At 44.7% G+C, this 25,171-nt stretch overlaps 1 protein-coding gene across 1 annotated transcript in view; it reads left to right on the top strand.

Moving 5' to 3' along the window:
* Positions 1 to 25,171, top strand: part of LOC147733884 (uncharacterized) — a 62,975-nt gene that overhangs the window by 25,193 nt on the left and 12,611 nt on the right. The window contains exons 5-6 of the mRNA XM_086952459.1: positions 16,673 to 17,151; positions 25,010 to 25,091. Of these exons, the coding sequence (XP_086808585.1) occupies positions 16,673 to 17,151; positions 25,010 to 25,091 (561 nt within the window). The remainder of the gene's footprint in view (positions 1 to 16,672; positions 17,152 to 25,009; positions 25,092 to 25,171) is intronic.

Below are 25,171 nucleotides of genomic sequence, written 5' to 3'. Positions count from 1 at the left end.
ACTTGTATTGCGTTGTTACCATAACATATGTTGATAAATCATACATTTGTACTTAGTATGTACAACCACTGTATCTACTATATTTTCATTGAATCAGTGAAGAGAACCTCAATAAACTTATTCACTCTAAGGTTCGTTAATACTCAATATGACTGAAATGATTTACAACCTACTGCTCATCGTATTTCTATTATTGTCTGTGTGGTATGCTTCAATGATGAGGTTTTACTGTCCATTCTCTCTGATAATTTGTCATTTATAGGTAACATGATAAATCGTATCTGTCATTCAGTCCCTTCGGGGATATTGTTTGTAATGTCTTTATCCAAAATAGCTCTCGCTGTAGTAGTTTTTGTCTATTGTCCACACCCCGTTGCATTGCTAATTTCTCAATTACGAAAAAACATAGTTGTGAGATAGTATGGTGGGCTTCTTTCCAATGTTGTGCTAGCGGTGATGTTAAGGTTTGATTTCTGATCTTGCTCTTATGTTCCATCACTCTGAGTTGAATTTTTCGCTCCGTTTTCCCCACATACATTTTACCGCATGGGCACTTAATTCCATAAACCACATTTTGTGTATTACAGTCACTTGTATGCCTCAGTTTTATCTCCGTGCCTGTAGTTGGATGGTTAAAGGTGTTTCCAGTTATAACATTGTTGCAGTGTATACAGTTCTGGCAACGTAAAGTCCCTTTATACATTGATGTTTCTTGTTGTGGTTTTGGGTTTTTTAAGATTTCTTTCAGATTTCTTCCTCTGGTGTACGCATGTAACGGTGTCTCCTTAAAGAGATCCTTGAAATCAGGTTCTGTTGCTAGTAATTCCCATCTTTTGTTGATGATTGTTTTGATCTTTTTGGACTGTGTTGTATATTTAGATACAAAAACCATTTTATCCTTTGTAGTTTTTACTTGAGTTTGCAATAAGTCATTTCTCTCTAATTTGATCACTTTTTCTTTGCTATGCTGCAGTATATCCACTGGGTACCCTCTGTGCTTATATTTGAGCAGGTGTTCCTCCATTTTAATCAAGCCTGTTTGTGTGTCTGAACAGATTCGTTTAATCCTGAGTAGTTGCGAATAAGGTAGATTGCTGATTAAACTTCTCGGATGGAAGCTGTCATATGCCAGTGCGTTGTTGCAGTCTGTTGGTTTGGAATATAGTTCTGTTCGGAAGCCTGCTTCGGATTTGATGATCCTTACATCTAAGAAATCAATGGTCTGACAGTCAATTTTGTGGGTAACCTGTATTCTAGGGTTTACTTCATTCAATTCCTTAATCATTCTTTCTAGCTCTTGGATCGGGGCTTGCCAAATTAAAAAAATATCGTCAATAAAACAACAGCACATCCTGATATTTGGCCAATGTGGTGTGTTCATCAAATTTTCTGATTCGAACTGAGCCATAAAGATATTGGCGTATGCCGGTGCTCCAGAAAATCCCATTGACGTGCCTGTCAATTGTGCAAAATGTTGATCATTCCATTCAAAATAACTGTTTTGTAGGCAGAATTTTAACAATTTCAGTATGAAGAGTTTTTCTGTTCCTAGTTCTCCCATTTGCAGCAATGCCCATTCCACTGAATCTAATCCAGCTGTGTGTGGAATTGAGGTATAAAGCACAACCACATCTATAGTGCACAGTATCCATGAATTACTATAGTCCTCAGAAGTGGTTGTTAGTTTGTTCAAAAAGTCAGTTGTGTCCTTAGTAAATGAGCTCCATGCCTGTACGAATTTTTGGAGAAAATGATCAAGGTACCTTCCAAAGGGGTCAAATATTGACCCACATCCAGATACAATAGGTCTAAACGGTGGGTCCTGCGGATTGTTATGGATTTTAGGAATCATGTATAATTTGGGGCATCTAGGATAAGATGATTTAAGATATGCCTGAGTTTTCGCGTCAATCCAACATTGGTTCTAGCCAGCTACACACCACATCCGGACATTGCAAAAATGTCGAAAGAAGAACTTTTAGCACAACTAAAAACATTAATTAAAATACATAGACAGTTAGTCCAATATGTAATGCGGCCTGCAACAGTCCAAACAACTGTTAGTGTTCCACAGCTGACCCCTCATCAGGGGAACACAAATAAAATTACACCACAGAACATACAATCATGTCTTGGTAAAACACCCATAAAACGGGAACAAATTCCTTTCTGGTTAGCGCAGAAAATTATTCAAATAGAGGCAGTATTTCCGAATACTATCCCTATTGAGAAACACAGAATTCTGACCATCTGCCTTCCAATGGGGGTCGCACCACACGTGGAGGACTGTGACACTTGGGGTACAGTCTTTGCTTCCATTTACACAAAACCACATGGTGTTCCGTCAATGGCGGTAATACCAGATGTGCTAAAACAGATTCAGAATGAATACGGTCCAGAACCTGGTTTAACTCTTGGTCTGAAATTACTGAAAGACTTCAAACAGGTCTCGGCTATATTACTAGCCAATATAAAAGGAGAAGCAACATCTGTGGCGATCCGCCAGAAGTTGAAGGAAACAGATATAACAGATCAACCAATTGAGCTTGCCAGAATTATAGAAAAATGTTATGAAGAATTAGGTAGAGACAGCTTGGGTGGGAAACCAGTAAAACCCCAACTACTCGAAAATCCTGAAAAATTGTTTATTAAAAATAATTTAAAACTCCTAAAAAGAGCTGGGATGGAAATAAACAATCCACTCCCAAGGAAAAAGTTTTCCAGTCCAGAGGAAGGTCTCCTCGACGGAGGGAAAGAACTCCGACTCGAGAACACCAGTCTCCCCAGAGGGAGCCCTCTGAAAAAAGATATAACCTTAGAAATAGGGATAACTTGAAAAAGCCTGATAGATATCAAAGTATTGATACACGTCCCTCTCGATCTTTTTCGCAGAAATCGGAAAGAAGAGGACGGTCAGACCCAGGAGAGCACACCAAGTCCAAAGACAAGGAACCTGCTCAAAGTAAAAAGTTACAATTTCCAAGAAAGAAGGTAGCCAGTATTAGAGTAATCGAACATGCCGAGAATTCTGAGGACACAGCTGAAAAACAGGGAGTGGGCACAGACAATGCTAGACAGTGCAGCAGAAATCACCAGAGTTCGCAAGATCCTGATGAGTCATCTGGAGACAGTGGACACGAATGAATACATTCAAATAGAAACTGCCGACACCAGAGTTAGCGAACCTCATAAAATATACGAAATACCACTGCGTATAGAGGGAGATAAGACTAGAAAAATAAGAGGTCTATTTTGGGATAACCTCCCAAAAGGCTATGACATCCTGTTAGCTGAAAAGGATTGGCCCCCGGAGTTTGTCAGGGAGTGCCCTCGTGGCTAAGAAATGATTATGCCTCCCTTCTCGAATCACATTCTGATTCACACTAAATATATATATGCAAGGAAATGGGCAATAGCCCAGGCACCAGAATTATATAAAAACCATGTAGGATGGGATGAGGACTCTCCTCCTCACAAAATCCAGTTAAAATGTCAACCTACTGCACAAAGGCAGTACCCAGTTAAGCAAGAAGCTAAAAAACAGGTCAAGGAGATTTTAGATCAACTTGAATACCAGGGGGTGATTGAAACATGCACCCCCCAAATGAACAATCCTTTGTTTCCTGTCTCCAAACCAGACAATTCATATTGTCTAGTCTTGGACTACAGACATCTTAATTCGTGTTGCAAAACCTTTGCGGTACAGAACTCGCATAGTGCGGCACTAATGAATAACATAATTATGAAAAAATATAAAACGACATTAGACATATCTAATGGGTTCTTTTGTCAAAATATTGCACCAGAAAGCAGGTACTTGACCGCTTTCTCAATAATGGGATCACAGAAAAATTTCTGTAGGCTCCCACAGGGATTCAAGAACAGCCCAGGACTATTCTCAGCCAGAGTAACAGAGTTACTACAAATATATGATGATGAGGCATTATCTTATGTTGATGACATCTATCTCACGGACGACGACTTGGATACTCACTTGAAAAGGGTGAACACCATAATACTTGGTTTCGAAGCAGAGGGTTACAAATTCAACTTTAAAAAGTCAAGAATTGCCCATCTGACAGTATTATTTTTAGGATATGAATTATCAAGTGAAGGGAAAAGCCTAGCGGACAACTTCTTAGAGAAGTGCGCAGTACTCCAAGCACCAAAAACGCTGAAAAACTTACAATCAATTCTAGGCTTCCTGAATTTCGGAAGAACTTACATTCTAAATTATGCGGAGAGGTTTGAACCTCTCTACGAATTAATTAAACGTGATTTTAAACCAATCAACTGGACTCAAAAACACACAGAAATTTTGAGATCACTGCAAACAGACATGTTAGAGAAAACTAAATTAGAAACACGTGACAACACACGCAACCTTGTAATCCGAGTCATCCCAGGAAGATGCGGATTCACGTACCTGCCCTCTAATGAGGGAGAAACGTTACCAATAGCTTACAAATCTCACTTGTACACACAAGCAGAAAAAACATTCAGTCTCACAGAAAATACTGTGAAAACAGTGCAGACTGCTATAGCGAAAGAACGAGAATTAGCACAAGGCAAAAGGATCACTGTTCTCACAGCAGAATCCACCTTCGAGGCACTATTCAGCCCAGTAAACCTGCCTACATTGTCACTGGATCCGAAATGGATACAGTGGGAAAATTCTCTTGCTGCGGAAGATGTGAAATACTATTTCGCCCCGCACATGAAAAAACTGAATGATTTAACTTATGAAAAAGAATATCCTCTGCCAATCGAAATTCTTTCTCTACAACAGTACTCCTGTATAATCTATACAGACAGATTTGTACAACATTACAATGTAGAAAATAAATCCTACGACGCAGCCTGTGCGATTGTTAAAGGTCGCTGGCTGTGCGGTAAATTCAGACCGAAAATAACAAAAACTGAATCACTGAGAAAATGTTCGGCTCAGCGAGCTGAAATCAGATCTTTAAAGATGGCGCTTGAAAATGCAGAACGTGAATTTCCGACACTAATCGTGTGCGATTCACATTTTTTGCATCAACTCATACAATAATGATTTACAGAGCTGGATTCAAAATGATTACAAAGATGACACAGGTGCCACAATCAAGCATAAAATGCTTTGGAAGCAAGTAGTTCTTTTACAGAGACAACTACGAAAGACTCACATGATACACACTCTGAGTCATCAACGTGATGGCGTTCACGTTGCAGGGAATTCATTGGCTAATACAGCCATAGCGGAAGTAACTAAACCGGCTTCCGTAGCCACAAAAAAGAGTTCAGAAAAATACATAGACGGAGAAACCATGCTGGCAGTAAAAACGTCCTTAAAAGGCGACTGTGCAGCACTACCCGTGAACTATCCACTCAATTATGCATACGTAATTGATACAAACTCTGTTCCTTTTGCTCGAATCCCTGGAGTGGGGGATAGGCTAATTCCAAACACGAATCGGAGAATCTTTTTAATAGCAGACGCACACATGGGATTGGGTCCGAGGGACAAAAAGATCAAAGAATCTCTGACTGAATTACAATCAGAGTACTGGTGGCCGGGGATGAGCGTGCAACATCAAATATTTGCAAAAAACTGTCAAGACTGCAGCAGAGATAGCAGTTGTGAACCGGTCCAGCCTGTAGCCCAGATACCTTTTATGGACAGGTTAATGCTGTCTATATGCAATCCAGCGTCCTATTAATTGTTAAAGACTACATTCACTTAAAAATGTGGCCCCACGCTCGCCTGATGCCAAAACTGTTATAAAACATCTGCGAGTCTTTATCGGCACATAAGCAATTGCCATGTTCCATTCTGACCAGGGTCCTGCTTTCAGCTCTCGAGCTTATAAGGAGGCCATGGCCAGTATGGGCATTGGGTTGCGTTCTCTTGTCCATTTCACCCTGAAGGAAACAGTGTAGTGGAAAGAAAAAACCGAGACATAAAGCAATCTATAACAGCAAAGGTATTAGGTTCGGGTGATGGGTGGGTCAAACATTTAATAAGTGTCCAACGTAGTCTTAATAATTTGCCAAGAAATTCTCTTAAAGGTTTCAGCCCGTACGAACTATTGTTCGGAACTAGAATGCATGTTCAGGATCTTGATAGTCAGGCTTCAGTGGTAAAAGATGAAAATAAAGACTTTGACATCAAAGCTTGTTTGGCTATTTTACAGGACCTGAATGAAACAAGAAAATCCTTAAGCAACATAAAAATAAAGCAACAGCCAACTACCACTGAAGACACACCACCTGTCCCAGCAAGGCCTGTCTGGATTACAAAGATTAGGGATCTGGTCAGAGAGAAAATAGCGGTGAAGAAGGAATTTGGGCCTTCTTACAGAAAAGCAGTACCTGTCTGAGCAATCAACGGAACAAGATCAGTAGTACTACCGCCCCTTGCTGGTACAAAGGAGAACTGAGTTGTATCAATCGACCTGGTAAAACCACAAGCATGTGGCCTATAATCAACAGTAGGCCAAGTGGACTCCCAAGAAATAACAGAACACCCAAATTTGCAACAATCTAAGAGGTTCAAACAGAAAGACTAATCACATTTGATAAACCTACAGTACACAGAGAAGGACTATGCAATAATGCCATGGAACTCGTGCCTCTTGAAACACAGATTGAAACAGTTCGTCAAGAAACTCCAGTCTACAATGATGTGGCATCAGAATGTGCTAATGAAAGACAAATTGAGAAAACAATTCCAACAATTGACAGAACTGCCTCTGGTTACTTCATCAATTTCGGTAACTTTTCTGAAGATCAAAGCTACCCTGAAGTGACACCAGAAACAAAGACTTTTAAAGAAAAAGCAACAGAACTCTTTCATCAAATCAAAGAAGTATATCTAGATGCACCATTGATTGAGCATTGGATTATTTCAGGGGTACTTATACTCCTACTATGCCTAATTTTAGTTTTAATTTTAGGAACATTTATCACAGTTCAATGGACACAGCAAGTCAGAACATCAACTTAGTTCTAAAACCACACAGATCATCCCACGTGAAGAAAAGAGAACTATCATCAGTAAATGTCATAGCCATAGTGGAGAAGTGTGGCTCAGGGGTTAGAGGCGGCAGACCTGGAGCTTGAGTTCGACCCTGGACCAGGGTTCAATTCCCCACCTCGGTGGGTCTTGGGCTCAATAATTCCACGGACTTGATAATTCTCGCTCCGGTGCCTTCTCGACTCGCGGGTTCACACTCTGCGACTCTGGGCAATAGCTTGCTTAATCTCCACATTGGCCCCTTGCGGTGGGATGCCTGGCTTTCACCTTGTGGATACCCTGCCAGGGTTATCTCACAGGGGAATACCAGGACGGGTTCCCTAAGCAAGCGCGGAGATGCCCCAGGGTAAGTCATGCGCTATATAAGCTTCATACATTTACATTTACATTTACATTCCAATACCCGGCGGGGTAGTTTGGGACAAGACTGACTATGAAATATATGGCCCGGTCGAGATCTTGAAATGTCCTCACCAGTTCAAGGTTTCCTTAAGTTACTTTGTTAAACCAAGTACATTCTCTGATGATTGGGATTTTGAAAGTATAAATAATATGATGTTGGATTTAGTGTTGTCAGCAAAATTTACAGAACATGATTATTTGCAAGGTTCATCTAATTATGAGCAAATGTACTGCTTCTCACATTACGCTGACCACTACTTACATAAATCTGCTCAGCCTAGAAATATTTTTAAATATAACCAATGGGAACATTGTGCTAGTCCACCTAAAAACGTTTTTTGAGAAATTCCAATACTTCTCAGGGTTTAATACAAGTAACGCAGAAACATTTTATTATAAACTGTTGGATAAAACAGGGACGAAAACCATGCTGACAAATACTAAATTAATATATTCAGAAGCATTTTATGAAAAAATGATGACATTTGGTTTTGATTTCTGGAAAAACAACATTGAAACAAAAACCATCTGGGGTACAAAAGATTGGTAGGTACAAGGCCTGGAAGCATTATTTCGAGCCTGCATGATCCCAGAACAAATAATGTTCTTAAATGACACAATTCACCAAACAACCTGTCTTGGCCTAGCTAAAATTAAAGACCTTAACAAACCGTCTATTCCAAAGCCAATACCTGATAATGTAACCACAGATATTGAAATAGACGTATCAAAAATTTTACATCTAAAGAGAACACATCCTGATTGGAAAAAGTGGTTAATCTGGCCTACTGACACGAATAACTGTCAAGATAGATTCCTGAATAAAACACAGGGGTTAACAATGACCAGACCAGACCCTAGATACTCCCAGAGACAACATCCAGGGATAGTAACAACATACAGTGTAGGGAAACTCTGCCTTGAATGGCTAGAATCATCCACACTGGCAGAAATTAAGCAACACATATCTTTACTTAAAGATGGTGCTGATTTGCGCGATTTCATTATGGGACCACGCAAACAGCGTCAAAAATGTTTCATAGCGGCAAGTATATATGCGGCATACAACGAGGCTTGGAAAGTAACACAAATAGAAACAGCAGAAAAAATACAAGAAATTGATCGTATTAATTTGGAAAAATCACTTTCTGTTGAGGACAATGGGTTAATGACTCTGTCCTCCAGAATATATTCACTGGACAGTATTGTATCATCTGCCATCGATATAATAGATAAAGACTTGCTAATGTTACAACATGGCCAGTCGCAATTACGTTCTATTATACAGTTAGGCTGGACGCTGCAAAATCTTCGTTCAGGCTAAGTGCCATGGCGTTTAATCAACACAACGTCATTGTTTTCCATCTTTAACCTTACTGATAAACAAATCAGCTTGGCACAGAAAGGAGCAGACTACACAATCCTGAGCATCGAAAAACTTGAGAGATTACCATTGACAATGTCAGAAAGACCTGTCATTGAATGGATAATACACAGGATTATCACAATTCCGATAACAACTTTCCAATTTAAAAAGTGCCTTGAGTATATACCAACTGGACAGTATGAACGATTAGGTAAAGGGTACATTAAGTCATCATGGAAATTACCATATACACACACATGCTACAGTGACAACAACAAAAATTTATTTCTTAGTGGTAATAACTGCAAACATTCACTAAGCGGTATACTTTTGTGCGAGGTTATTAATTTACATGGGGCCAGTGAAGGGACTTCTAACAACCTTTCATGCCACCAGCACGTCACACCTGCAACGCAGATAGAGCCTTTCTTTAAGCAACTTTCTAACGGGAGTTACATTCTAATAACGGATCACAGCTGTTGTGGCTTGATGCCAGGGAAAGCATATCTCGTAAGCGTAACTTCCATGGTCACTTGCTGTATGCAAGCATTGTTTCCAAACGGCCCTGAAGATTCAGAGACGCCGATTTGGCCTCCCTTGAATGTCTCTTCCATACGAATTGATACTTTAAGCAGAATGAAGTCTGTGCTTTTACAGACAACAGTGCCCATCACGTCATCTAAAGAGACGTATGATCTCCAAGTTGCAAGGACAGCATCGGAGGTACATGACCTTTTATCAACAAATTGCCCCGTGCATTTCAAAGAAATGCTTAGCCAAATTCTAAATATGTCGGATGCCGTAGGTATCTCAAACGTATTTAAGACGATTTGTTTGGGACTGTTAACACCCTTCAAAGCAGTCCTGGGCATAATACCAAATTTTGTCCATTCAGTCTTTGGCGGCATACCCCTAATTTTGGGACTAGTAGCAGGCATTTTATTCTTGACCCTCCTGCTCCGATATGGCAAGCCAAAACGCAGACATGACTCCGTCAAGGATGGAAGAAACGATCCTAGCAGTACGCTACCGGGACCGCATAACTAGAGTCCTTGGATTGGCCTGCCTGAGAGATCTAAACATGACCTGGTTTCTTTCATTCAGACCTATATGGCAGACCTGCATCTTACCTGTGCTTCGATGTATGCTATGCGGAGAAGAATGCGTGTTAGACACCTGTCTTGCACTACCATCAGCAGTACCAATGGATATCGATACTTTGCTAAGTCCTGTAACGGCTCATGCTTGTGTTGTCCCCAGCGGCTACCAATCCTGATGACGGCATTCATTGAGACTCCTGCGCTATGACTAGGTGGCGGCAGTGAAGCAGTAAATGAAAGCAACATCACCCAGGTATGGCCTTCTGTGAGCATTGCTGATCCAAACATCGATGATAGCAATCATTCTCACAACTGCCAGGTTACTGCGCTATCTAACCTGGTCGAACTGTCACCTGAATATTTAGACCTATTCTTTAAGAGCCTGTCTGATATGATGTTCTCGCCTGAACAGCAACACAAATTTTTGGAAAAAACATTCCGGCGCACAGCGTTCCCATGAACTCTGAATTTGGCCTTCAGTTTTGATCAACAAAAACGACTGTAAAGCGTTTGGAACTCTATTTCCCCGTTCACCACAGATTTTTTTTTTTTTTTGGAACAATTTTTCAAAATATTTACCCTATTTTTGGCACAAATACCTTTCCTTAAAGTAGAACTATTCATAAAGAACAGAACTTCTATTTTAGTAGATCTAGAGACAAAAACTTTACCTCAGCCTCTAGCACATTTTACAGCAATTGTATTTGATGAAATAGTCTCGCCTTTTTTTCTGTATTTAGAGACATTTCATGTGTAATTTTTTCGCAAAATCGTTCAGCTGATTACATATGCAATAATTTTTGAATGATTACTATGCTTAAAAAACGTACAGTACCTATGTTTTCATGTATTTAAAATACGCCATGTCAAATGTGAAATGTATTTTGGGGTGGGTAGGAATATATGCGCATCCTATTGCTTAAGTTTTTAGTAATTTGATGGACATAAAATCGTGGAGAGGGTGTTGTGATCTATCTAGGACCCCGATCAATATTGTGACCTCATGCCCCTATACGGCTATAATCAATAGGTATCAATAGGTATCACTACGTATCCCTATAATAGAATAAACGATCAGAGCCATATTTCAGTAACCCGTCTCTGCAGCTCATTACAGTACATGACACAGCAGAAGCCACTTCCTAAAGATTCCTAGATAACACACCGAGTTCTTTCAACAGATAAAACCACCAGCAACCTGGGAAAGCCCCGCTGGCTTTGTTTTGATTAGTAATAGAACTCTAACGAGCACTGTAAGAATGACCAGTTCTTAGTGACATCTTTATTGACGTCTTATGTCCAAAAACTTACGTCAAACAAGGCACCTTTCAGGTATAAATAATACCAACGTTGCCTTAAGCACACACAGCGGTGGTGGTCAATATAGGAGCAGAACAGCTGTCCCTTGCAGAGCTCAGCAGATGCAAGAAGCCCACGGACGCTGCCCCTCCTCCTCCTTGACGCGCTGAGAAAGACGCTGTCTTTTCTCCTGCCGAGAAAATCCAGCTCCGGCGGTTCCAGCCTACCCTTGCAGGTGACTGGAATATCGAGTCCTGAGAGGAGATACTAGACCTCCAACATTCTATTCCAGAGGTACGGTGCTGACTAAACCCTTAGAGAGAATTCTTGAAGCAAACCCTTGGCAAAACCCACTTAACTTAAACTGCTACTTACTCCCTCCCACGTATTAGGCTTAGTTCAGGTACACTGGGGTAGGCGTAGCTAGAAGCACCAGTTAAGTACGTTAGCCAAATGTATATATGAATGTATATATTTTATTCATTTTAACCATCGTATGGCTAAGAAACCATATCAATGCTCCTTTTACTGTACGCACTTTTTATAATAACAAGTCTTGCAATTGTGGCAATTCATTTCTCTTGCATGAGAAGAAAGACTGTTCAATAAATAATACCTTTTATTGAAAACGCCCGTCTCTCCATTCTCTGCATACTGTTGAAAGTAATCTTGCACAACTGACTGAGTGAAATAGCTGTCTATTGTTTCACACGACTCTAGAGATTGACTCTTATTCTGAGGAGCAAAGTTGTCATGTTAATCTGGTTGTTGGAAAACTGAATCCCTTCTTATCTGTGCCTGGGAAGCTGATCACTTCCTATTCAGTCAAGAAAGTTTCCAGTGACCTCTGAGCTAGCTGGTACAAACCCAAATAAGTCTAACATAGTCAGTAGAGACCTAGAAGACCGCACTTCTACGCCTACACTGCTGTTTATGTTATTCCAATGCGCAGGGCCTATAGGGAAAATAGGAACTACACTACACAATCAATGGCACCAACAACATGGGGGATATGTCCCAGAGTATATAAATCACCCTTAACACCCACCAATTCACTCCCCCTGGGGAAATGGATATATCTGTCCTTGTAGATCATCATAGCGGACAGGACATCACGCAGCACCATGCTGAACATAGGTTGCGACATCCCACCTGCGCTGGACACAGTGTACTGGAAAGATCCAGATGCAAAAAAATGCAGGGCCACCATCACCTTACACGTTGGTGTGAAAGCACCCAGATATGTCTTGCGAGGCTGCAGATGGGGCTCCAACATAGCACATAGGTCTTTGAGGGTGTCTCTTTCCAGACGGAATTTCTGTATGACATCCGCATCCTCAATGTCTGCCAACATTGTGAAGGGATGATACACATTTGGTCTCCTCCTAGGTGAGATGAGAGAGGACACATGTCAATACAATCCACCAGAAGATGTGTCTGACATCTTAAGTTTTGACTGACAAAACGCAACAATGACTAGCATCACAGTTGAAGCTTACAGCACACCTTACATGTAGGAATACCTTCTGCTACACCTCTCATACACTTGTCCATCTTTCACACAGCAAGAACCTCCAAAACAATATCTGACTATGAGAATGTCCAAAGGGATATGGCCACATCTTGCATGAGCAGCCCTGAGAGTATCTCACACAGCATATGTGTGCAACAGCAACACAACTGTCTCATACCTAGCTGCAGAACCTGCCACACCATCAGGTGTAAGTCAAACAGGGCACACATTAACAACACAATGAGCACAGCCTATGCAAGAAAAACAGGTATGTGCATGAGCCAGGAAAAGTAGACACTCAAATCAGCACATTGTTCAGTAAGACAATCATCACTGTGAGTTGCTCAGCACTTATACACATTGCCATGTGTACTCATTGGAGGATCCATCACAACACTGTTCTGAGGGCATGCCCAGCAATATCACAAGTGACATTTGAGGGAGTACATGCCAATGTTCCAAAGTATAAACACAAACATGGCATGTGTAGTCAGCAGTGAGGTAAATATGACATTGGCATTGTGTGCACAATCATGTGCCATTGATCATGTGGCCACTGTGCACTGTTGAGAACTGCACATTGACCTTTCACACGTGTCCATAGGTGCTGTCAAAGTGCTCCACCACCCAAATCACGGTCATACATTGTAATGTATGGCACACATATCGTGGTAGCTACCACCTGGCACCTGCGGTGTATCACCGCCAATGCCAAATACATAATTGCGGTCGTGATAGGCATAGACACATGGTCAAATGGCGGTTGGCATGCTCCGGCACCCAAATCACAGTCATACATTGTAATGTATGGCACACATATCGCGGTAGCTACCGCCTGGCACCTACGGTGTGTCACTGCCAATGCCCAAGACACAATTGTGGTAGTGATAGGCATATACACATGGTCAAATGACGGTTGGCATGCTCCGCCACCCAAATCACGGCCATACATTGTAATGTATGTCACACATATTGTGGTAGCAACTGCCTGGCACCTGCGGTGTGTCACCACTAATGCCCAAGACACAATCGCTGTAGTGATGGGCATATACTCATTGTCAAATGGCAGTTCGCATGCTCCGCCACCCAAATCACGGTCATACGATGTAATGTATGGAACACGTATCGCGGTAGCTACCGCCTGGCCCCTGTGGTGTGTCACCGCCATGGACCATGCCCTGACAGCCAATGGGAACCGCAATCGCAGAAGCACAATGCAAGTTTTGAAAATTGCGGTAGGCGTGCTCTGCCACCGCGTACCGGTCATTGGCTGCAAGTGAAAGATGCACCACCACGGTAGCGCGGCCAGGCCCCTGCGGCGTGTCACCTCCATGGACCATGTCCTTACAGCCAATGGGAACCGGAATCGCGTTAGCACAATGCAAATTTTGAAAATCGCAATAGGCTTGCTCCGCCACTGCGGAGCCGGTCATTGGATACATTTGAAAATGGCTGACTTGAAACACCAATTGCAACAGCTTAGAACCACTGAAACGGCCCCAGGGGGCTATATATGTGTGGGAGAGAGCCTCACATTTCCACAGCTCACAGAGCCTGTTTGTCTGCCACCCCTTACTCCCAACTGCTGCTACTGCTGTCTCCAGGGCCTGCTGCCTGCCAACCCTCACCACCAACTGCTGCTGCTGCTGTTTTCAAGGCCTGCTGCTTGCCACCCCTCAACACCAACTTCTACTGCTGTCTCCAGGGCCTGCTGCCTACCACCCCTCAACACCAACTGCTGCTACTGATGTCTCCTGGCTACAGTGATGGCGAGAACTGAGAAGATCTGTGCAAGTCCTTTCACCACCAAGGAGCTGGAGGTCCTGGTGGACGAGGTGCTCAAACAGTATCTGAGGCTAAATGGTGCTCCAAATGTTGTGATAAGTCTTCCAGAGAGGGAGTGAGAGTGCAGGGGGGGGGGGGCACACATGACGTTGATCTGCTGCAGTATGTCCCTGAGAGTGTGAGGTAGTGTCATGCACTGCCTAGCATGCTGTCCTCAGGGAAAAGGGGTGTGTAGCCTATTTCACACGTTTCCCTGCCTGCACATCAAGATTGGAGGGACATGTATTGTCTTGTCAGCTATACAGTGCCGCAGAAAGTTGCAAGTTGCAAGTTGGTAATGCAGGAGACAGGGGAATGATTGCTTGTGTGAATGGCTGTGTGGGTCCCTGATGTGATTCACAGGCCTATCTGTGAACTTAGCTGGGGTTTTCGTCCAGAGGGTAGTGATGGAATTGTGTCTGGCTCAAAATTGTACATCATCTCTAGTTCAGCACTATGCTCAGGACTTCATTACCCAAGGGTGACACTCTTGGTGGGCATTCACCTATGACAGAGCAGATTGCTGTACTGTTGTGCACTGCACCCTCCATTTCCACCAGCATGTTTACCGACTCACATGTGTAGGCACTGTTTCCGCTCTCAAATTGTCCCTTCATGTGGCATTTCTGATGCCCCATGTTGGACCTCAGTGTGAGCCCACCTGGCCTGCACAGTCACTGCCCATTCTGACAAGGACACATCACTGAATGAACAGAGTGTTACATGAGTGTTTTTTGTGGAACTCTCCATCAATGAGCCATCTCAGTCCGGCAGATTGCACACAACAGGCCTTGTGAGAAGGGTGTGGTTTTATAAGATTGTGTCCCTCAATGTGACATCCATGACACAGTGAGCCATTCACAGGTCGAGGACATTGAGGGCTGCACAGTGTTGGACCCAGCGAGTCTACGCCCAAACATATGTTGATATGTAATGTATGTCTTGCTCAACCTAAAAATGGACAGTAGATGTGGGCAGACTACACATTGCTTTCTGTGCTGGCATCCTGCATGTCTCCGTTAGACCTATCTGTGAATTTGGGATGCGTTAGTATCATGCTCCTGTGCTGAGAGATATTGGTACATAACACTGTGTCACTGATTTTTTCCTCCCTTTTGTCTCCCATGCCTGCAGTTCAAAGTCCACCAGCGTAAGGCAGTGTGGAGGGCCATTGCATGCAAGTTGGGAGCTCTGGGTGTCTCAAACCGACGACACACACACTGTTACAAGAGGTGGGATGACATCTGCCGGCTGAGCAAGAACGTGGCGGAGATGACACTGGGGTGGCTCCCTCGGACTGGCAGGTTGGCGTTGAGGAGCATGACACGACTAATGGCCCGCATCTTGGCCGTGAGATAGCCTGAGCTGGATGCACGTTTGAAGGAGCATCAGCAGCAAGCTAGGGGAGAGTGTTCTTGGAAGGGTGATTTTGGCTAAGAGTGGCTGCATGTGTTCACAGCCTGGGCCAGCGCTGGGCTGTGCTGTTGGTAGTGTGATGCAGTGGCTTGTAAGTGGCCTCTGTGTTGGGTGCAGCTGTCATGCATTTGCCGTACCTGTACTTCCTAATGTAATGTGAGTAATGGGAATTGACATTGCATTCTGAGTTGTGGGCTTCAGGTATCATCTGAGCTGGATGCAGTCTGGAAAATCCCATGGAAAGGAATGGCAGTGTGCATCATCTGCGCGTGCTTTCATCAATGTGTGCATTTCCTGGCCTCAGTATTGTGAGGCTTAGACATCTGACACCAATGTGCAACTGTAGTTGTGCCCAAAGTACAACATGGTGGACTGTTATGTTGTAGTCTTGTATCTTGTTGTCCCCTTCTTCTCTATCCAGATACGACAGTGGCAACATGTCTTGGGGTACATCTTTGCCCCATTAGGGCCCTAGGTATGCTCATAGCTATTTGTGTGTCTGGTTGAACGGAGCCACTGACAGGATATTGTGCTGTGTGGTCATCACATGGCTCATTTATGCCCCGTTTGCTTGTTGACAAACAAAATTCAAGTTAAAAATTGAGGTTGCACAATGTTATTGCACAGGGTGGTGTGCAACATGGCGATTTCATCATCTTTAGGGATGCTTTGCTGGCATATGATTGTTCTGCTGATGCTAATGAACTGACCCTACATCTCTCTCTCTCATGCAGCATCTCCCGTGGGCACCGAAGGACAGGGGGTGGACACCATTGGTGAGGCATCAAGCACAACTGCTGCACACAAGCACAGTGCCACTGATGTGACCAGCGCCTCAGAGGGGGACAGGAGTCCGCTTGAGGAATCACAGCCCGAGACACCATCCTCTACGTCATCTGATGCCAGCGGTGACACATATATGTTGGCGGGCACAGGGAGTGGGAACTCTGCCTCCTCTTCTACCACACAGCATCCAGCGCCCACCCTCCCAGCTACTTCCACTTGTGCTGGCCGTGTTCGCAACAGTAAGAAGAGAAGGGTGTTCTTCACCCCAGGCACCGCTGCACCTGCCTCCCCTGCTGCCCTCAGTGTTGAGTCAGTGGACCTTTTGCGCCAGCTGTGTGTGGGTGAGACAACTCTCATCAACACCTTCCTAGACCATGACAAAAAATTGGTCCAGGTCATTGCTTTCATGGAGGGCATTCATTCAGACGTGGGTGGGCTACACCGGACTGTCCACTCTTTTTCCTCCATATAGTGACGGCAGGCATTCAGCTGGCACAGTCACAGAGTCCAGCTCCAGTCCCTTTGTCCACCCCCTGCTAGTGCGACATCTGATGATAGGGACAACACACCACAGACCTCAAGGGCAAGATACAGCACACCCAGCACACAGCAGCAGCAGCCCAAGCGGTCCAGGGCACAGACACCATCCCCAAAGAAAACTAAAGCCACTCCAAAGCGCATAGACAAAAGCCCATCAGGCGACACCAGGGGCCAAAAGCCAAGAAGCAGGCCTCAAGGTCACATGTCTCAGAGGCATCCCCAGCCAAGGACAATTCTGCCCCAAAAGCGTCTCGCAAAGACACGCAGATAGGTTCCATGCCCGCTGAGAAGGTGGTGCCTGCTAAGAGTACACATAAGAAGAGCTCCAAGGCAGATTCACCCACAACCTCAACTCCCATCCAAAGCCCTGTGAAGCAGGGAAAAGAGGGAACTGTAGGGGGTACACCTGGTAAAACGGGATGGAAGGGCAAAGGAAAGGCCAGGCCAAACATACCGCTGGATCCGGCATGTCCCCAGAGGAAGGGCCACCGTTTGCACCTGATGCAGCATTGGTTGTAAGTGTGCCTGTTTTGTCCACACCTCTTGCCATTAATCCTAAGACAGGGAACCTATTTAGAGTCCACAAAAAGTGGAAAGGTACCCCTCCACAATCTCCCACCCATACTGTGTCTCACGGCAGCATGACTCCACCTCTATGTGCCACCACACCACCTGGTCTAAGCAGCCCTCTGGCTTCCCAAGTCACTGATGTCTCTACCTCAGCTGGGCCTCTCTCTCCCCGGTCCAGTCCTCCAACTGTCCCCAATACACAGCCACCTCCCAGTCCGACTGACAGCCAAGTCTCAGTGGAAGTCCCCCTCACACACCTGTCTCGCCCACAGCGCTGCCTGTGCTACCCATTGTTACCTCCTGACTGTGTTGCTGACCATGGCAGGGTACGGTCACACACATTTCCTGTGCAGCTTCTCATGTACTTACTCTGCACATTGGACTGGCCATTAGTCTTATTGTTCCCTGCTGTGTTCTCCTTGCCTGTGCAGGATCTCATGTGAATACTCTGCACTCTGTGCTGGCCACTGGTCTTGTTGTTCACTGATGTTTGCCCCTTGCCTCTGTCGCTTCTCATGTACTTACTCTGCACTTTGTGCTGGCTACTGGCCTTGTTGTTCACTGATGTTTGCATCTTGCCTGTGCAGCTTCTCATGTACTTACTCTGAACATTGGACTGTCCACTGGCCTTGTTGTTCACTGATGTTTGCCACTTGCCAGTGCAGGATCTCATGTAATTACTCTGCACTTTGTACTGGCCACTGGCTTTGTTATTCCCTGCTGTTTGCCACTTGCCTGTGCAGCATCTCATGTACTTACTCTGCACATTGAACTGGCCACTGGCCTTGCTGTTTGCCCCTTGTCTGTGCAGAATCTCATGTACTTACTCTGTATATTGGACTGGCCACTTGCCTTGTTGTTCCCTGCTGTTTGCCCCTTGCCCCTTGCCTGTGCAGGATCTCATGTAACTCCTCTGCACATTGGACTGGCCACTGGCCTTGTTGTTCACTGATGTTTGCCACTTGCCTATGCAGGATTTCATGTAACTACTCTGCACTTTGTGCTGGCCACTGGCCTTGCTCTTGTCTAATATTGGTGCCTATCTGTGCAATATGTGAATAAAGACAGTTGCTCCTGTTGTCTGTTTTGTCAGTGTCCTTACTGAATAAAGTGTTTTCTATGTGGGTATGATTTACTGAGACACATGCTCTGTATGCCACTTCAACATTGCCAATGGCTTGTCTCACTTTTTCTAGTTTTTACAGGGGTGACAGGGACTTAAGTTCTTCCTGACTCTGAAGCTTGTGGGTGCAATGATGGTGGTTTTAGATAAAATACTGTTATCATTATCATTCTTTGTTCGTGTTAGCTATATTGTACACGTCAGGTGTGGAGGCACAGCCAGCACAGAGTGAGATCTATTCACAGGATTGCAGACAGGCTGACCAGGGAAATCATGTATGTATGATCTTACTTTATGTGTGCCCAGCAGTGTTGGTGTGTGGTCATCTTGTGATGGGCAGTCATCCTAGTCACATGGGCTACTTTCAATGTGTGCACTTGGTTGGTCAGGAAGTGTGCAGTGTAAGGGGGTGAATTTGTCTGGAGTGTTGATTTGTGTGTGCCCTTGCAATGCCAACTACACACATGTGTCACCCAGGAGTTGAGTGCCTGTTTGTCTGATTGTGCAGCCCTGTGATTGTGATTGTGTGCCCATGTGTGAGTTGTATGTTGTGCACTGTGCAGTGTGTTGGTGTGTCCATGTAGTTCTGGCTGACTTCTACTTGTTGTTGGTCGCAATTGTGAATAAGCAGAGTGTGTGACTGGCAAGTCAGTGTTGTGTTTTGTTGATCAGCCTGTGTCTTGATACTGTTTGTGGTCACCGTGCAGACCTGCTCAGCCACATTGACACTATGGGTGTGTTTTCTCATGCATTGCTGTCACATGGGGCTTTGTCATGTGCTGTGTGAAAATTGTAAAAATTGTAAATTGATACTTGTATAGCACACTACTCACCCGCAAGGGTCTCAAGGCGCTTGTACGAATACCGCTGTGGAACCCATCCTGGCTTTCCCTGTGAGGCGTCCACTCCTGGGCACCCACAAGGTGGAGGCCAGGCATCCTTAGTGTTGTGGGGGCCGTTGTGGAAATTAAGCAAGCTATTACCCAGAGTTGCAGAGTGGGACTCCATGATTGGAATAGGCACTGAGGTGAGAATTATCAGGTCCATGGAATTTTTTAGCCCAAGACCCACGAGGCGGGGAATTGACCCTGGACCTCTGCATCAGGGTCTGCCACTCTAATCATTGAGCCACACTGATGCCGTACACAACACTTCACAACACTTCACTTTCATGTCATATGTTCCCTTGGGTTGCCTGTGTGTGTGCCTCCCCATCACTTCATTTGTAAAACTGTGCTTTGTGGTGCAGATCTGTGCACAGGAGCAATGTGCCACTCAGGACATTTTCCCAATTGGTTATATGTGATTTTCTTGTACTGTTTTGCAGTCATGGTTGCTCATATGCAGTTCAACTGTTTGTGCTGCACAGTCCTTTGGTCATGTTGTTTCCACTTTGAGGTCCCAGACTTGTGCATCTGTGGATGTTGGGTTAGCTGTTTGTGTGTTTGATGAGGTACTGTTTAACTTCCTGAGTGTGGTGTTGTCTGTGTGCTATTTTGATTGTTGTTGTGGCTGTTCATGGTGAGTCACTCATATCTGTGTGGAACTGGTATGTTTGGTGTGCACACACTGCTTGGTGTGAATGTAGTGCTGTAAGTGTATGTTGCCTTGTCCTTGCCTGGTGTGTTTGCAATTTGATTTATTTGCATGTGCATCTGTTGTGTGTTTGATATGGCTGTGTGCAGTGTTTGGGCTGTGTTGTCTCTTGCAGTTGACAGATGCTCTGTGTGTGGTGTTCTATTTGCATGTCAGTGTGTGTGTTTTGTTGGTGTGGTGTGTTTCATTCCGACGTGTGTTGCCAGTGTGCTGTGCCTTACTTATGTGTCTGTCACATGAACTTAGGTCTATTCTAGTTTCTGTGTCAGTTTTAGGTGCGTCCTTGGTGTTTTCTCCTCTCATATTTGAGCTATCTCTTGTCATTCTTGTGCATGTGCAGGCATGTGGTACACTATGACACCATGTTGACTTGATGGGTGGTGTGGTATGTCTGTCTGTGTGTCATTGTAGGCCCATTTTTCCCAATTTGTGTCCATGATTGTTTTGTGATTATGCACTTCTTGTCTGTGTTGTGGTATGTTGTCTGTGCATTGTTCCTGACTGATTCGGTTGTATACTCTGTTCTGTATGTGCTGCCATTGCCTTTCCACAGTTTTGCTGAAAGGTCATGTCTAGTCTTGTTGTAGTTCTGTGTGTGTTTTTATTGAGTTGTCTGTTTGGCTTTTGTTTTGTGCAAACATTTGTTCAGGCATCCCAGTGTGTGTGTGATGGTTGTGGATATCCAACAGGGAGAAGTGTTTGTAAGTGTATTGACTGGACATTTTTGGCACCCTTCTGTGTGTTTGACACTGGTGTTGTGTGCTGCAGGTGTGTTGGGGTGGGGTGGGGTATGTATGAAGGTTCCGACTTGAGTTTGACAGTCATGGAGTGATGTGCTGCTGACATACTCCTGTCAAGTAGTTGGAGACAGCTGTGTGGCTGTTCACTGTTTAACTTCATATTCTTCCTTTCATCCATGTGCCTATACATGGGTTGTCTTGCTCTCTCCCTGAGTTGTTCCACTGAAGTGACTGTGGTTTGACTTCACTCACTGTGCCAGCCATGTGTGATTTGATGGGCTGAGGGTGTTGTTATATATTCCTTCTCTTGCATGCTTGCATGTGATGTACACATGCTTGGTGGTTAACTCCTTGGCCTTCCATTTGTGTGCACCTCACTTCCGGTTTCCTATTTGTTATCCTCCATTGCTGCTGCATCTGGTCTGTGGCTGTGAGTCAGTGTGGGGTATGTCTGTGTAACTTGGCAGGCTCTGTGTCCAGTTGAGTGATTGTTCATTATCTGGGTGTGTGTTCATGTTATGCTTGGACTCAGTTATCTTGCCATGAGTGTGGTGTTGTGGTGTGTGGGTGCCTTGGCCCTGTTCTTCTGTGCTGTGTGTTCCTCTACAGCCACACCTGCTGAGGCTGTCTCCTTAGTTGTTTGCTGTGTGGTGCAGGTTGTGGGTTCACCTGTCTGGTTATTGTGCATGGGGTAGCACAGGAGGGATACATGGCATGACCCTTCATTTGGGGGGGCTAGTGTGTGGAGGGTGGAGGTGTGGCCCTGTGATCTTTGTGGATTGCCCATGCCTGGCGCTGGCACTGCCTCCTGCATTGTGCGCATATTTTCCCGTGTTTTCACCACTGCGGTGGCGTGACCAGGACATTACTTCAAGATCGCTGTAGATGGGTGACCTGGATGCGGAGGGGTGATTTTGTGACAGGTAGGACATGTGTGGGTACACGTGTGGATATGTTCCTGTCCCCACCAGGGTGTCTGGTGTGGACAGGAACCCTATATCTGCACATGGGTAATGTGTTGTTGTTATGTGCGGAGTTGTGTTATTGCGTACCTGCGGCGGCGGCCGCGATGGTGCATGAGTTGCTGGTAGTATATCAGGTACAGCACCGGGAAGACGTGTAGAGCTGGATCCACTGCAGTTGTGACCGGGCAGAGGGACCGGGAAACTGGTTCGTGCTCCACTGTCAGGCTTCCGCCGTCTCTGGTTGGGCGGTTTCTCCGCTGTGGTGTGACTGGCTGTTTGGGGCATCCTGATTTGTACGGCGGTCGGGACGTCATTCGGCATGGCGGTGGGTCTCTATTGGCTCACACTGCCGTGGTGGCAGTGTATTTTTACGGCGGTTCAAGTTGTACGGGAAATGAGCTATGTTTGACCATACTAATATGGCGGGCGTGAGAAAAGCTGCTGGCGTGCGAAAAAAGGCATCTTCCGCATGCGAAAGCATAGCAGTGGTGCCTCCGCCCGCCATCATAATGGGCCCCTTAGTGTTCACACAGTTGGAGATAAGATGTTCCTTCAGAACACTTTCAGAACCTTTCCAGAGCTTTTAGGAGCATTACTTTTCCTTGGACTTTGAGAGGTTCAGCCCTCTATGCTTATTCCCTTTGATCCTTGCTGAGTGTGGTTTAGGCTAACACTTACTTCCCTGACTCAAGACTCTTAATCGAGTTTCTGCAATGCTCATACCTTCCCTTACTTCCTACACTTTGTTTTTCTCACTTTCCATACTTCCTTAGATTTTTCCTATTTTTCTACAGTCCCCTGACTTTTTAGATCTTTAAGGTGCCAGAACCTTCCTTTTAGCGTGGATTCTAATTTAGGTGATTCTAGATTTCCCTATGTATAAACGAGAAACTCTTTGAGACTCTTCTCTCAGCATCAGATACTACTGTTAATCTTTTGTATTGCTGTGACTGAACTTCTTGTGTATTTAATACTGGCATGTCTAAACTTCTTTAGGAGGATGGGTTTCCTAGTTGTTATTCTGTACCTTTATGGCATGGTGCTGAGAATCGTTTACCTTAACTTGATTGCTAACTTGTAATAAACCTTCTGAACTATAGTTACGGATTCCTGTAGCTTATTGTGTAGCCAAGTGGGTTACACTGTTAATTGAAATTTGAATAATGTAATGTTAGCTTCCTTCACCTCTCAGTGGGGAAGAAGGGTCCATCGGAGGACCAATGTTTAGAGGGTTGGACCAAAACGCTGCATCACTGGCGTTCTTGCTGTTTATATCCTTCTCTTTCCTCTGCTGTCTTGTGCATTCTCTCTTTTCCTGTGATCTCCACATCACCACCTTCTCCTCAGTGCTCTCGATGCCTATCTACTTTTTACCCTATGCTCTCTCTCCTACACCTCTTTTCCAACCAAGATTCCTGTCCTGCCTCCTCCTCCCTGGTGCTCTCACTGATCCTGCACCTCTATTTCCCCCCAGCTCTCTCGCACCGCTCTCTTTCCCAGGGCGCTCCACCACATCTCTGCCTTCTCAAAATTCCATTCTCTTCACCCCCATTCCCTGCACTCCTGGAATTTCTCTCTCACCCGCTCCTTTCCCCTGCAGTGCTTTAAATGGGTTGGTACTGTCCAGTACAGAGTACCAGCACTTTTTTATTTTGAGAAGGAGAGTACCAGCAATTCTCCAGACAGACGTAATACTTATAATTAGAGAGTACCTACACTTTTCGGAAACAAGCAGGTTCTCCGGTACGGAGTACCTGCATTTCTATTATCCCATTTCAAGCACTTTTCCCCTGTGAACTTCACTCTAGGTGTAGTAAAAAGGAGATAGCTGCAGCTTTGGGGTCAGGGCATGCCTGAAGTCCCCATACCAAACTCCTTTGAAGCTACTGGTGTGAATGCTAAAAATAGTATAAAAATACACTGGGAGTTAGCTATAAGCACTTCTGGTATACGTTTTCAATGTAATCTGTGCTCCAACCTCTGGCACTGTGGCCTGTTTGTGTGACTCAACAATTTAGAACAGACTTTTATTTATTTATTTTTCAGATCCACATCTGGTGCATTTACATTGTACCTTAACCTTTCGTTAAAACTGTTAGTAGGGTGCATAATACAGCATGATAATGACTTTAAATACTTGCAATTTAAAACTGGCGGTTTGAACAGACGGTTGCTGTACATCTCTTCCCTTTTCCATAAGCAACTGAAACTAATTTGTCTCTAGTAAATATTTCCATGTTTCCTCATTTTTAGGTTTCGCCTGGGCCGGAGCACTAGCTCCGCCAGGAGAAATCTTATGTTCCTACAGTGTGGGGCTTAGTCCCGCCTCTGTCTCCCATTGGCTAGCTCCATAAATGGAGGCTAGCCATTGGAAGAGAGAGGCATTCGTCATTCGCCGAGGCGATTCGTGGGCGTTCCTGCGATGTTTTTCTCATCCCACCCCTTTGTGACGTCATTTCGGCAGTGGGCGGATGTTATTTTTTTTGGGGGGGGAGGCGGCGCGTTGTGATCATTGTTCGTGGCTTACGAACATCCCTCTATCCTCCATCCCCTTCTCTTGGCATTGTCTGATTATGTTCAATTGTGTTCTTGAGTCACTGTTTCTCGAGTGGCACGAGGGTCGCAATGCAGAGCATACTATCAGCCTGCCCGTGTGCGTAACCTTTTGATGCTCGGGAAATAGAAATGCTCCCCTCTCCTCCCACGGCCCTTGCTAATTTTGTAAGCTTTGTGTCCTCCATTGTTGCCCAGCCGGTGCCGAGTACGGTGATGCTGCCGCTTTCTACCCACACTAGAGCTGCTTCCTCTGCTCTGACGCGGACACAGCAGTCAGGTAAGTTTTATTTTTTTTAAATGTATTTTTTAACCCCCCGCGCCAGTCCCGTCCCCCCTGCGAGTTGTAAGGAGAGAGGA

This window comes from Lissotriton vulgaris, chromosome 1_2 (assembly GCF_964263255.1).
Source record: "Lissotriton vulgaris chromosome 1_2, aLisVul1.2, whole genome shotgun sequence".
In the NCBI taxonomy this organism is placed as follows: domain Eukaryota; kingdom Metazoa; phylum Chordata; class Amphibia; order Caudata; family Salamandridae; genus Lissotriton; species Lissotriton vulgaris.
The sequence above is the reverse complement of the archived record's forward strand: the minus strand, read 5'-3'. Positions and strand labels throughout refer to the sequence as shown.